At 38.7% G+C, this 14109-nt stretch overlaps 1 protein-coding gene across 2 annotated transcripts; it reads left to right on the plus strand.

The window, feature by feature from the left end:
- Nucleotides 1-1189: 1189 nt before the first annotated feature.
- On the plus strand, nucleotides 1190-11679 carry LOC133148301 (uncharacterized). Of its 2 annotated transcripts, XR_009712505.1 has the most exons (9): nucleotides 1190-1587; nucleotides 3399-3508; nucleotides 4661-4873; nucleotides 5285-5392; nucleotides 6187-6367; nucleotides 6983-7151; nucleotides 7233-10035; nucleotides 10197-10319; nucleotides 11248-11679. XR_009712505.1 is itself a non-coding variant. In XM_061271395.1 (6 exons), exons 3-6 carry the CDS (start codon nucleotides 4663-4665, stop codon nucleotides 7357-7359), a joined length of 1590 nt encoding a protein of 529 aa, XP_061127379.1. In that variant the 5' UTR covers nucleotides 1244-1587; nucleotides 3399-3508; nucleotides 4661-4662; the 3' UTR covers nucleotides 7360-9299. The 2 variants fall into 2 exon arrangements, 1 of the variants encoding a protein (XP_061127379.1); XM_061271395.1 differs by lacking the exons at nucleotides 10197-10319; nucleotides 11248-11679 and having other exon boundaries at nucleotides 1244-1587; nucleotides 5285-6367; nucleotides 7233-9299.
- Nucleotides 11680-14109: the final 2430 nt, after the last annotated feature.

Here is a 14109-nt window from a genome sequence, read left to right on the forward strand (position 1 = left end):
CGTTCCTTCATCACATCTATGTCCCCTGAGCAGTGTTGCCAACTTGCCGACTTTTCTGACCCCTCTAGCGACTTTTTTCCAAGAAGCGACAAGCAACAAACCTAGCGACTTTTCAGGGAGTTCATTTTGGTGTTTCCTCACTTCATGAGCCGCTGGTGCAGCCGCAGACAGTGTTGCCTGCAAGCACAGCTGTCCTTTACCTCTTTATTTTAAACAGCGGCGGCCGGCTGTTTGCAATTTGAAAATGACGTCATAGTTTGTGGGTAAAGCCTCAAAACTACAAACGAATTAGCGCATCCGCACAAACTACGAACTACAAATTAGGTGACGTCATCTGGCGACTTTCAGGGCAGCCAATAGCGACTTTCCTAACTGAGGAGTTGGCAACAATGCACCTGAACCTGTGCAGAAGGGTTAGTTGACTAACGGGAAGTGGTTCAAATTGGCTTCAATTGCCTCCATTGATTTCTACGTGATGGCTCCGTCCATTTCTTCTACTGTTTTTGGCAAAAATATATTAATAATCTTCAACGCTAACTTCATGATGATCTGCAGGACGCTGGATGTCAGAAAAACAGTTTTTACTCTAGCTTGGCAGTCAACAACAGAACGCACTTCATGATAAAAGTTTTTACATCACATCAACACGTAGGCTATATGTTGATAATCGCGTACTCTCTCTGCTGCAGTCTACATCAGACTGTTTAAATACATTATTTTCTTTCTTATGTCTGGTTGTGAATGACCGAACGGTGCGTAATTATTTTGTTGCTGCTGCAAGGAATTGCGGTAATTTCAATTAGTTAGGAGGGTTCCTATCCAAAATTGACTATTCAAGCCTCTTTGAGCTACTATATTAGCTAACATTAGAACACAGGTACCACACGGAAAGTTCTACGATCTGTCGTGTCAAAGCTCCGGCAGACTCTATCCTACCAGTGTGGCAGTGTGGACACGGAGAGGGCGACAGCACATGCTTGTGCGTGTATGTAGCCACAACTGTCTTGTGCAGTTATTTGCAGCATCTTTAAAATTTGCTGAGAAAAACAAATTGAGAGAGAGAGACAGAAAGTTAGAATAATTTGAGCCTTTACACTTTTAAATGTATTTAGAGTTACAAATATCTTGAATAATTTTCATAATCACCAATTAATCTGTTTATATATATATATATATGATATTCGATATGAAATAAACAGGTTGTAGGCTTGAAGTTTGCATTTATAGATGGTCCATTATTGTGAAAAGTCGTTTAAAAAAAAAAGATCGAAAAAACTTGCACTTGATTTTCTTTTTTTCCCTTTTTTTTATTATTTTGCAGTAAACCTGTTCAATAACCACCAAAGGTGAAAAGGACTTAGCAAAATAAAATAGGCCTACAGAGTTTTTGTTTATTTTTAAAAAGAAAGAAAGGGCGCCAGAATTCAAACTGATTGTTTGAATCTTGACGAGGCGTCCAATCAGCGCCTTGCACTTGGCTCCGCTACCAGTGGACGAAGCAACGAACGGTTACGGCAGCAGCACCACAACGTCGAAACTTTCTCTACTCTCATTTTGGATTTTGCTCATTTTCAGCATCTTACTACGGTAAGGTTGATGTTTTATATGGTTTTTAGGTTAGGTTTTATGGTTGATATTTCCCTGTTTGACGTGTAAGATGTATTCTTGTTGTGTTTGTGGAGAATCTGTTCAGTCTCTTAAAGCATATGTTTTGCATTGTAAACTGCATCGCAATGAGCCCCGTTGTATTTTCAAGTGTGTGGAAATTGACTGTAAGCAGGTATTTTCTAGATATGCAGCATTAAAATCGCACTTCTATCGCCACCATAGTGCAGTCTCGTTGACTGCTCCGGATCATGCTATGGCTAAAGCTACATTGAAGTGCACGGTTGCACTTTGTGAGCGCCAGTGTGACGGAGTCAGGGAGTTGCTTGCTCACCTTAAGGAGCACATAGCAAAGGGACACCCCATAAACTGCCCAGTGAGAGGATGCAAAACCTCACTTTTTACTGTGAAGTCTTCATTTACTTCTCATATGTCCAGAAAACACCGACATTGTTCAGCACATGTGATTTGTGGCCAATTCAGAGATACAAACTCAGAAAGTCCTTCTACAAATGAGCAAAACATCCCTACCGTGCACGAAACTGCCAGTGTATCAGAGGCTGCTGAAAACACTTTTGGGGACTCGTCTAATTTCAGTGACTTGTACCTCAGAAATGTGTGTTTATTTTACATAAAACTTATGGGCCAGCTTCTTATTCCAGCATCTACTATTCAGACCATCGTTGAAGAGATTCAAAACATACATGAGATGGGACACACATATACACTGAACAGATTAAACTTGCTTCTGAAAGATTTGTCAGTATCAGATGAAGAGATTGTAAAAATCTGTGATACAGTAAAGGAATGTGATTTGTTTTCAGCGTGTCACACAGGGCCAATGAGGACAGCATACTCTAGAGCACAGTGTTTCAAAGAAATGTTTAAATATGTTGAGCCCAAAAAGGTGTTTCTAGGGAGAGATGAGAACAGAACAGAAAGATTTGCGTACTACATTCCTGTGTTAAACACACTGAAGAATATGTTACAATCAGTGCTCATGTCAGCAGCTCCTTACGATAATTCTGTTTCAAAACCAGATGTTCTCTGTGACTGCCATGATGGTAAGGTGTTTAAATCAAATACCTTTTTTCAAGAAAATGCATCTTGCCTTAAGCCAGTGCTTCTCAATTATTTTCTGTTACGCCCCCCCCCTAGCAAGAAGAAAACTATTCGCGCCCCCCCTCCCCACCGTGACTATCCTAACTTGTCTTGTAAGTCGTAAAATGTTGCACTGTCGCAAACGTGACAGAAGTAACAATGAGAGCGCCACTGCCCCCTGCTGTAGTAAACACGCAATTACACTTTATTCTAGTACTGCCAAAAAAAAAGCCTGTTCCCCAGGGTCACACGCGCCCCCCCAGGAATAGCACCGCGCCCCACTATTTGAGAAGCACTGCCTTAAGCTGATACTATACCAGGATGCATTTGAGGTCGTTAACCCTTTGGGTTCTGCAAAAAAGAAGCACAAAATTTTGGCTGTGTACTTCTCACTATTAAATTTGCCCCCACATTTTCGATCAAATGTTGATCACATGCAGCTGGTTTTGCTGTGTAGAGAAAAGGACTTTAAAGAATTTGGCCATGGCAAGGTTTTTTCAGAGCTACTGGCTGACTTGAAACTACTGGAGGAGAATGGGATTGCAATGGCAGATGAAAATGTTGTTAAAGGGACTCTCTACTGCATTGCTGGAGACAACTTGGGCTCGCATTGCATTGGTGGCTTTACTGAAAATTTCAGTTCTTCAAAATATTTCTGCAGATACTGCCTCATTTCTCGAATTCAATTTCAGGGGGATGACCCAATTTCTTGCGGACCAGAAAGAACCCCTGAAAGCTACAAGTCAGCAGTGGATCAGTTACAAGCTGAAGGCGTGGCGGATGTTCATGGAATAAAGTTCAGGTCAGAATTTAATACCTTAAAACACTTTGATGTTTGTCTGCCTGGTTTGCCCCCCCTGTCTTGGTCACGACATCTTTGAGGGTGTCCTATCTTATGATTTAGCACTTTACCTGAGGTACTTTGTTAAAAAAAAGAGATGGTTCACATACACTATTTTGAACAGACGCATTAATCAGTTCAAATATGGAGCTGTAGATGCTTCCTCCAAGCCATGTGAGGTCAGTCCTAAAACACTGCGACTTTCTGGTCATGCTGTACAAAACTGGAACTTTTTACGACTGTTACCTTTAATCATTGGAGACAGAGTGGAAGACGCACAAGATGATGTGTGGCAATTAACTCTGCAACTAAAGGACATAGTTGACTTGATTTGCGCTCAAAAGATTTCTGAGCCACAGGTTCTTTACCTGGATGCTCTAATTCAGGAATATTTGGATTCCAGGAAAGCACTGTTTCCAGATACCAACTTGAGACCAAAGCATCATTATTTGCGCCACTACCCAGGACTGATTTTAAAATTTGGCCCACTGATGAGACTATGGACTATGCGCTTTGAAAGTAAGCATAGTTACTTTAAAAGATGTGCAAGGCATTTGAAAAACTTTAAAAACCTGTGTCTCACTCTTTCAGAAAGACATCAGATGTTTCAGGCCTATCTTTCAGCTGGGTCAGTGAGTCCTCAAGCCTTGCTTATGAAAGAAGGCGTACCTTTCTACTCTGAGCTATACAGTGAACAAGTTAAAGATGCAGTCTTACAATTTGGCTTCACTGAAATTAATACAAAGATTCCTGTAGATTTGCAGTATAATGGGATAATATACAAAAAGGGGCAATTCGTTGTCACTAGGAATGATGACTCAATGGAGTTTGGTGAACTCCTCCTCCTTGTAGTTAAAGATGATTCTGCACTTCATTTGCTGATGAGAGTGTATTCAGCAGAATTCCTGCCACACTACCACATGTACTCAGTGAAAAATGACAGTGGAAGATTGCAGTGCCTACACATTAATGAACTGATTGACATGTGGCCATTATCATCTTACATCAAAAATGATACCAGATAGTGCCACTGAAGCACAGTGTATTGTCAGAGTAGATGCTTTGATGTCAGTAGACTAAAGGCCAACTTCTTTGTGTTTGTGTATCTGATAGATATGGCTGAATCAGAGATACAGACGATAAGTAGTGCAATTGCTGCAGTGCTTCCAGACCTTCCTCAAGCAGTTCTTAGTTCAGTGGAAGATACATTGAAGGGATTTGGTGCTGAGACCATAGATGATCTGCAGTACATTACAGAAGGAGACTTGCTGCCAGTGTTGAAGCCAGTCCAAGCCAGAAGACTTGTTGCTGCTTGGGCCCAGAACAGTAAGTGTTTTTTAAATTTAACATAATTTCACAAAATTTCTACATTGCCATAACAGCATAGCACACATTATCCAGTTATTTAACAGTTAACAAGTAATCAGTTAATTATTAAATTAAGTAACAATTATTTTAATCATTGTTTTGAGTCAAATTTTTTAAAAAGGGAAAAACTTAATATGAAAACTCATATTTTACAACATTTTCTAATATTATGGACAAACAAGACACTTGAGGCCTTGAACAGTGATCAACATTGTTTACTATTTTGTAACATTTTATGGACCAAACAACGAATAGATTAATTGACAATGAAAAATGTTAGTTGCAGCCATATTAACAATACATAAAATATTCAACAGAGAAGCACGACATCCTTCAAGGTTTAATGTTTCTCCTGTTCTTCTGTTACAGACTCAAGCACTACAACTGCAGCATTTTCCTCTCCACTGTCCGTCTGTTCCTCTCCACCTTCAGTCTCTCCCTCACCATCATCCTCCTCAATCACCTCATCCCCCTCAGGTAACTGTTCCACTTTTGTGGCAAACTGGGTAGAGACATTCCAGATACCATGGCAGAAGCTCCCTGAAGAGTTAGTGCAGAGTTTAGAAAGGAAGGTGAGACCTAGTCCGCGGCTGCGGCGAGAGATGGTAAGGATAGTGGTTTCTGAGATCATGAAGATGTGTAATAATCCAACCAAACACAACACTACAGAGATAGGCAAAAGAATGGTGGCCAAGTATCCAGAAGCCCTCCAAGATGTCATAGAGGGTGATGTCATTGGACCTGGATATCATTCACTGGTAAAGCAACTCCAAGCACGAGTTGAAAATGTGAAACGACCCAACACACCAAAAATAAGAAAACGCAAGGTTGCACCAGATGAGTCTGATACTGAAGAAATTCCAGCTGAACAAAAAGCCAGAGTTCAAGACACATATGGCTGTATAAACTGGGAGCCGAAATATTTGCCACTCTCTGAGACTATGGAGAGTCAGCAAGAAAAAAAAAACAAGATGAAGGAGATGTTTGAAGAGATTGACTTCAATGCAGACAATGTGAAAAAGTTAATACAGTCCACCTATTACACACAGCGTAAAGACATCAACAAGGGGACAAGCATTCAGAAACTCAGCCAAGAGTGGCCCTTTTTGTTCAAGGAAGCTGGTATGGTAGCACACTTCCAAGAACTTACTGGTCTGAGTCTAATGGATACTTTCCTTGGCAATGTGGAGAAAAAAGGAAGACGCCTCTTAAACTTCTTCAAGAATGTTGATGCACAAAAACGCAAACAAGTCCTGGATGCTCTTCTCAAGTTTCAGACTGAGCTGGGCCATTTGGATGGTTGCTCACAAGACCTTGTAAAGATGGTACTTCTTTTACTGGCTCATTTTGGTGAGAAGGAGGAGAACCTGCTCCAATACGTTGAGGAGACATGCCTGGCCCAAGAGGTTCAGATAGAGAAGTTGCCGGCAACACCCTGCATAATTGTGTGTGGTAAGTAAACAAAAATTAAATGTCTAACCAAACCCCGCAGCTAAATCTATATGTATACTGACATCAAATTATACTATTCTATCTATCTATCTATCTATCTATCTATCTATCTATCTATCTATCTATCTATCTATCTATCTATCTATCTATCTATCTATCTATCTATCTATCTATCTATCTATCTATCTATCTATCTATCTATCTATCTATCTATCTATCTATCTATCTATCTATCTATCTATCTATCTATCTATCTATCTATCTACCTACCTACCTATCTACCTACCTACCTACCTACCTACCTACCTACCTACCTACCTACCTACCTACCTACCTACCTACCTACCTACCTACCTACCTATCTACCTATCTACCTACCTACCTACCTACACTTGTATATCTTATTACTTCACCTGGCACCAAGACCAGCCCATAGGAGAATTCAATGCAATAGCATAGTTTAAATTAACTCAGTTTTCAGTACGCTATTAAAATGTTGTTGTTGTTTTAATGTAATAAGCACCATTGTATTTTAGTCAATATCTGACATTTAAGTCCTTATAACTGAATGTTTTTATTTTTTCATTTTGTTTTTTATGTTGTTAATATTTTCAGGGTCCTGTTGCTTTTCTGCTGACACATTCATGTTGAGCATTGACCAAAAGGTTGTCAACGACCACATCACTTCCTTCACCTCTGCCGTTTGCCTGCTGTTTGGGAGTTTCTATTGCTTCAACATACACTACCCAGTGGAACTACGATCAACACTAGAGTTTCTCCAAAGGTACAGTTTATTTCTGCTAGAGCAATAATTTCTTTGATCTCACCCATTAATTGTTACTTCTTTGTTTTTTTTCTTATGAAGGTGTTTCTTCTCAATAAATCCTGAGAGAGGCACCAAGGTCGAGTGGAATAAAAAAAAGAAAGTACTCTCAGTCAATCCTAGAGTCCTCACTCTGATTGCAGACCTCGCAGACCATGAGTGGAGATAGACACACCCTATTAACCCTTTAGGGACAAGTGGTTAAGGTATGAGTGGTTAATGTGTGTTCAGGTATACTGGATGTTCAAGTATACAATATGTTATGGTACACTGTACCTATTTTGTTTTTAAAATTGTACCACAAGGTAAATTGAAATCCAGTGTTAACTTTTTGTTGGAAAATGTCTGGTGGTTTCTAAAGGTACGTGTTTAGCTTCACTGAGAGCGATCAGTGGATTTGTGCTAATTAATCCAGAAATGTCTTTGATGGCACTTTTTTTCGTTTACAGTCTTTAAGGTAATTGTTTTGTGAATTCTATAGTTTGTACAATTTCAAACCAATGCTGTTTACAACTTCACAGAAGTGGAATAACTTTCCTATATTTCAAAATGTAAGAAGAACATGTTTTTTGTGGCCAATTGGTCGTTCAGGTTTATTGAGTAGAATAAGTGTTGAAAATATTGTAGTCCCATGTAAATCACGTTTATGTGAGTCACTCTTTCAGAGAGTCATAGTTGATTATTTGTCTGCCAGTGGATTATTAAATGCAATTTACAGTTCACTGTAACACAGCTGCTGACTGTTTGCGGAGTTACACATAATACAGCCTGACTCAATCTATTGAGTCAATACTCAAGCTGTTATATGGAGTTTTGTCAATAAATATGTACGAAAAAACCTAAAAAAAACTTGTCATATGCTGTTGAGGCTTTTTGTTATACAGAAGTGGGTATGGTTGCCAGGAAAGGGGTAAATAAAGTTTAGGTAAATGTTGATGCTATAAAAACAGCTATGGCCATTTTCTATCAAGATATTTTTTGGGCTTTTAACCTTCATTTGAGAGAGACAGCCTAAGACTGACAGGAAGGTGCGGGAATGACATACAACCACAAACAAGAGACCTTGAGCATTTAGAGCAGGGGTCCCCAAACTTTTTCCTGTGAGGGCCACATAACCTTTCCCTTCTCTGATGGCGGGCCGGTGGCAGTTTGTAACAGAAAAAGTGTGACGATCGTAGGGGAGCTTAAAAAAATTTTTTTTTTTTTATTTTCCAGAAAGCCACACATAACCAAATAACAGTTATTTAATAACCCTTTCCAGGTTCTTTACAGAAAAAAAAGTCAGGAAACAAATAATAACACTATTAATGAAATAAATAATAACTAAACCCTCTCTGAGTTCTTCACAGAAAAAACAGGAAATAAATAATAACTAAATAACTCTCTCTGGGTTCTTCATAGAAAAAAAACCATGGAACATTAACTTTCTGTTGTGCCATGCACAATCTTAACAGATAAAAGTTCAGCTCAGTTGTCAGAGCAGAACCTCTCTGACACATATGAGCAGTCTCTTAAAGTTCTTGTGTTCCTTCCTTATAATCCTTTTGTAGGTTCCAGTAGGCTTGTAGACACCGCTGTCTTTTTTGTTAAAGTTTGATAGTGCGTCATAGTCTGGAGTAAAATTTGTTGTGGCAATTCTTAGGCGAGATCCGAGGTGTTGGTCCGTTTACCTCGATCTGTGACGGGTAGATGTTGACGTTCATGTGGCTGAACGTCACGTCGCGTACGTCGAGCCAAATTGGCAACTCTTTTAAACGCTCGGCACTGTGTTCACCCTGCTTTACTTGGGCGACATTTTAACGGAAGGATTCCAGGGGAAGGTTTGTGGGTGGCTTTAGCGCAAAACTGCATCTGAAAGCTCAGCGCGCAAATTACAAGAATGCTGTCGTCACAGCCCACGCTCTAAATTCGGGACTGATACAAATAGAGCGCGAGTGCGCCATGTCCGTACACGCACTTGTGAGTGTGCACCGAGCTTTCTGACACGGCTTCCGGTAGTAAATGCGCAGGCGAGCGCTTCCCCATCTACTGGGGAAACGCAGTCATTGCAGGCAAAATGAGCAAAAAAAAAAAAAAAGTTTAATAATACAATTTATTCAGGGTTGGCGGGCCGGATTAAACGGTCCTGCGGGCCGTATCCGGCCCGCGGGCCGTAGTTTGGTGACCCCTGATTTAGAGGATGGGTGGTTAACAATAAGGGAATTTCTAAGCAATTCACATGAGAGAAGTGCTCCCCATCCAGTCGCCAAAAACAAAAATTTGTATAGATTTATCCAGTTGTTTTTTAAACCAAATCCCAATATTTATCTGGTGTTTCCCAAAGTCTTCGTGTCTAATTAGGCATGTTAAAGTGAATAATTTTTTATCCCTTTTCAACTGGTCAAAAATGGTTACATTTGTCATGTCCTTCATATCTAATCATATCGCAATGTTCTAACGTTTTATATACTTTAAACTTGAATTGGTGACTGGACAATGTTTATTACATATTTATGAGTAAGATAATCTTCGGGTTCCTAATTATTACATTATATATACCATTTCTGTATGGAATACTTTTTGACCTGTTATCCCTCCCTAAAAAAAACACCTAAAATGTTCAGTTATTCAACTGTATGGAGGGGTGGAGTGGAATGCTAAGGAACTGAGCTGGTAAGTTGGCAACTTATTTGGAATATATACATTAGATCAGATATACATCAGTCTCAAACCTCAAACTATTGATCTCCTTCCAATAGGCCAAGCCAAACACCTCCAAAGGTCCTGAAATTGAGTGGTGATGTTATTGTCAACATGGTCCTCCTTCAACGTGGACCTGTTAATGCATTCAGTCACAACGTTTATGGTAAGTTTTTCCTTACACACTGCTGCTGTAGACTGACAGTGGTGGGGCATTTCTTCAATAGGATGTTTCGTTTGATTATAAAATAGATCTCACTATAAAATGCTTGATATGCTCTTGGTAAAATATAATATAATTATGTTTAAACTTACTGTATTCCCTAGAATGAGAGTGAGAAAGAGAGACTGACAACACTCGTAGATGAGAGAGGGGCATGCAAAGTATGGACTGAAGAGAGCCAACGACTACTACATTCACCATGACCCTGCACATGCAACAAAAGTCCTGTGAGTAATGGGCAATAACTAATTTATTATGTATTATTAATAAATGTATTATATGTATTCAGTAAGGGTGGGGGAAAAATCGATGCACATAAGATCTTTGTTTAACGATTTTTTAATCGATTTTTTAAATTAAAAAAAAATTGTTTAAAAAACAGGCACACCAGGCTTTGTATTATGCAGAAGTCCTTTATTTTTGTTCAAACGTATTGTATAGATAGCTACCTAATTGAGGACCACACAATGTCGTTGATAAAGGCACTTCCCTAAGAATTTAACTTACCGTATTTTCCGCCCTATAAGGCGCACCTAAAAACCTAAAATTTTCTCAAAAACCAACTTATAGTCCGGTGCGCCTTATATATGGACCAAATTCCTAAATTTAAACTGGCCCAAAGCATTGTGTCATGAAATCAATCATAAGTGGCCCGCTGAAGACTATGAATCATGAATCAAAAAGACTATGGATCATTATTTTATGATTATAAAGTAATTTGTTCCGTCTGAAGTTGAAATAAAAAAGATAAAATGGAGAATGATTTGATTTGGATTAAAAATCTGACATGATGGTGCGCCTTATAGTCCGGTGCGCCTTATATAAGGATAAAGTTTTAAAATGGGCCGTTCATTGAAGGTGCGCCTTATAGGCCGGAAAATACGGTAATAAATGTGAAAAGGACACTTTTATGTCCACTTGTCATTCTGTATACCAAAGCAGATGAGAGTAGATCATGATCAGAAACCCAATAAGAAATCTTTATGAATAAAATCGAATCGTTTTAATAAAAAATCTTTTTGAATCAAAAATCGATTTTGAATCGAATCGTGGCCCCAAGAAGGAGGAACGAGAGGAATGAGATAACTGTAATAATCTGATCTAATGAGAATACCTGCAAATCCTGGTTTATATTATTTTCTTGTCCATTTTCAGATTTCTTTTGGAGTACAGCCGCCGTACCCGATCCCCTCCACCGGCCCGCCTTCCATACAGCATAGGACACCACCCCGCAACACAAAGCAGCAACCAACAATACACGATGCGCCGCGGACAAGGGCCCCGCGAGATGTACCGCACACCGCCCTTCCAGCGGCAGAGAGAGGAGGGCGACGGGGTGACTGCTCTTGGCTCTCGGGTGAATGTCTTTCTTTTGATGGAAAAAATGTGGGATAATGTTAATCATTAAAAGTTAAATCAACATTAATAAAATCTAAATACTGAAAAATTTCCACTGTATTTATCACAGTAAAATTCTGGAAACCACAGCTGGCAGTTTTTTCTGGGGTGCGCATTATACATGGGTACAAACATTTTTTATTATTATTTTTTTAAATCCGGATATGATACGGAGGCCGCCATTACGGATGCGCTTTGTTCTCTGCTGTTCACTTCAAACACGCTCCATACGAACACAATGCTCTCGTATCAGATGCCTGCTCGATCACCTGCTCGTTTGCTGTCACAATGTACCCTACACAAATCTGAAACATTTCTTCGCTATCGAGTTTACTAGCGCATGCGCAGTGATACTGACCGGCAGAATACCATCCGGTTGTTCCCAAAGATGATCTTTTTTCTGAAATAATTTTACGTTTACAGAGTCAAAATTTGGGTGCGTATTATACATGGGTACAGGCTTTTTTCCAGCCATTTTTAGGGTGCGTATTATACATGGGGGCGCATTATACATGGGAAAAACGGTATATATATATATATATAAAGGAAAACCTTTATTTATATGATATTTAAAGGGAATTTATACAGAATTAAGTAGTATTTTATATTTAATACTGTTAATTGTACAGTAAAACACTAAAATACTTTTAGGCAAAATCTTTTATATTATATAGTATTTCTATGTCAATTACAAATCAAAACTAGGTTTCTTTTGATGGAAAAAATATTTATTTATATGGTAAAATATGAAATAAAATACAAAAATTACCTGTAAAATCAACAGTACATAATCCTTTTACCGTAATAGCAGAAAAAGCTCTACCGTATTTATTACGGTAAAATTTTGGACACCAAAATATTCTTTTCACTTTAAGTATACGGTGAAACACAGTCATATTTAATGGAAAACCTTTATTTATATGATATTTCCAGGGAATTTGTACAGAATAACGTAGTATTTTATATTAGATACTGTTAATTGAACAGTAAAATACTGTAACATTTCCTAGCAAAATCCTTATTTAATAAGGTATTTACATGTCAATTTTAAAACAAAACTGTTTATTTTGATGGAAAAAATATTTATTTATACGGTAAAATATGAAATAAAATACCAATATTACCTGTCAAATCAACAGTACAAAATCCTTTTACCGTAATAGCAGAAAAAGCTCTACCGTATTTATTACGGTAGAATTTTGGCAACCACAGCTGCCAGTTTTTTACCGTGGAAATTACAGTTTTACTTTTACAGTAAAATAGTGTAATAATTAATGGCAAAATATTTAATTTATGCGGCATTCATACGGTATTTTCTTGTCAAATATATGGCAAAACAGCTTTTCTTTTGTTGGAAAAACCTTTTTTTTATACGGTAAAATATTGAATTGAATGGCAATCTTAAACGTGAAATCAACTGTCCTAATATCCTTTTACCGTAATGTAAAAAAATGTTACACCATATTTATTACGGTAAAGTTCTGGCAACCACAGCTGCCAGTTTTTTACCGTAAAAACAACGGTTTTTTTTTTACAGTGTGCGCAGTAATAAACTCGGCCCTCTAAAGCACCCGTGAGCGTTTTTTTCGATGCCAACCTAACCAGAGTGACGGGAGCGGCACAATTCAGAAAAAGTGCTCAGCTCGCCGAGAAAATGCGATTTAAGCAATAAAATTAAAAATGCTTATAAAACATAAACCAAACGTTGGAGGTGGTCATTTCTTAATGCGCAGTAATAAACTCGGCACTCTAAAGCACCCGAGAGCGTTTTTTTCGATGCCAACCTAACCAGAGTGACGGGAGCGGCACAATTCAGAAAAAGCGCTCAGCTCGCCGAGAAAATGCGATTTAAGCAATAAAATTAAAAATGCTTATAAAACATAAACCAAACGTTGGAGGTGGTCATTTCTTAATGCGCAGTAATAAACTCGGCACTCTAAAGCACCCGAGAGCGTTTTTTTTTATGCCAACCTAACCAGAGTGACGGGAGCGGCACAATTCAGAAAAAGTGCTCAGCTCGCCGAGAAAATGGGGTTTAAGCAATAAAATTAAAAATGCTTATTAAACATAAACCAAACGTTGGAGGTTGTCATTTCTTCATGCGCAGTGAATAACTCGGCACTCTAAAGCACCCGAGAGCGTTTTCTTCGATGCCAACCTAACCAGAGTGACGGGAGCGGCACAATTCAGAAAAAGCGCTCAGCTCGCCGAGAAAATGCGATTTAAGCAATAAAATTAAAAATGCTTATTAAACATAAACCAAACGTTGGAGGTGGTCATTTCTTCATGCGCAGTGAATAACTCGGCACTCTAAAGCACCCGAGAGCGTTTTTTTCGATGCCAACCTAACCAGAGTGACGGGACAGGCACAATTCAGAAAAAGCGCTCAGCTCGCCGAGAAAATGCGATTTAAGCAATAAAATTTAAAATGCTTATTAAACATAAACCAAACGTTGGAGGTTGTCATTTCTTCATGCGCAGTGAATAACTCGGCACTCTAAAGCACCCGAGAGCGTTTTTTTCGATGCCAACCTAACCAGAGTGACGGGAGCGGCACAATTCAGAAAAAGTGCTCAGATCGCCGAGAAAATGCGATTTAAGCAATAAAATTAAAAATGC

The sequence above is a fragment of the Syngnathus typhle genome, unplaced genomic scaffold (assembly GCF_033458585.1).
Source record: "Syngnathus typhle isolate RoL2023-S1 ecotype Sweden unplaced genomic scaffold, RoL_Styp_1.0 HiC_scaffold_45, whole genome shotgun sequence".
Classification (NCBI taxonomy): Eukaryota; Metazoa; Chordata; class Actinopteri; order Syngnathiformes; family Syngnathidae; genus Syngnathus; species Syngnathus typhle.

Bases quoted from the DNA above. Each gene is read 5' to 3' on its own strand.
- LOC133148301 (XM_061271395.1), top strand. From the start codon at position 4,663: ATGGCTGAATCAGAGATACAGACGATAAGTAGTGCAATTGCTGCAGTG. The intron at 4,874-5,284 runs GTAAGTGTTTTT...CTTCTGTTACAG, and splicing joins TGCTGCTTGGGCCCAGAACA to ACTCAAGCACTACAACTGCA. The intron at 7,152-7,232 runs GTACAGTTTATT...TTTCTTATGAAG, and splicing joins ACACTAGAGTTTCTCCAAAG to GTGTTTCTTCTCAATAAATC.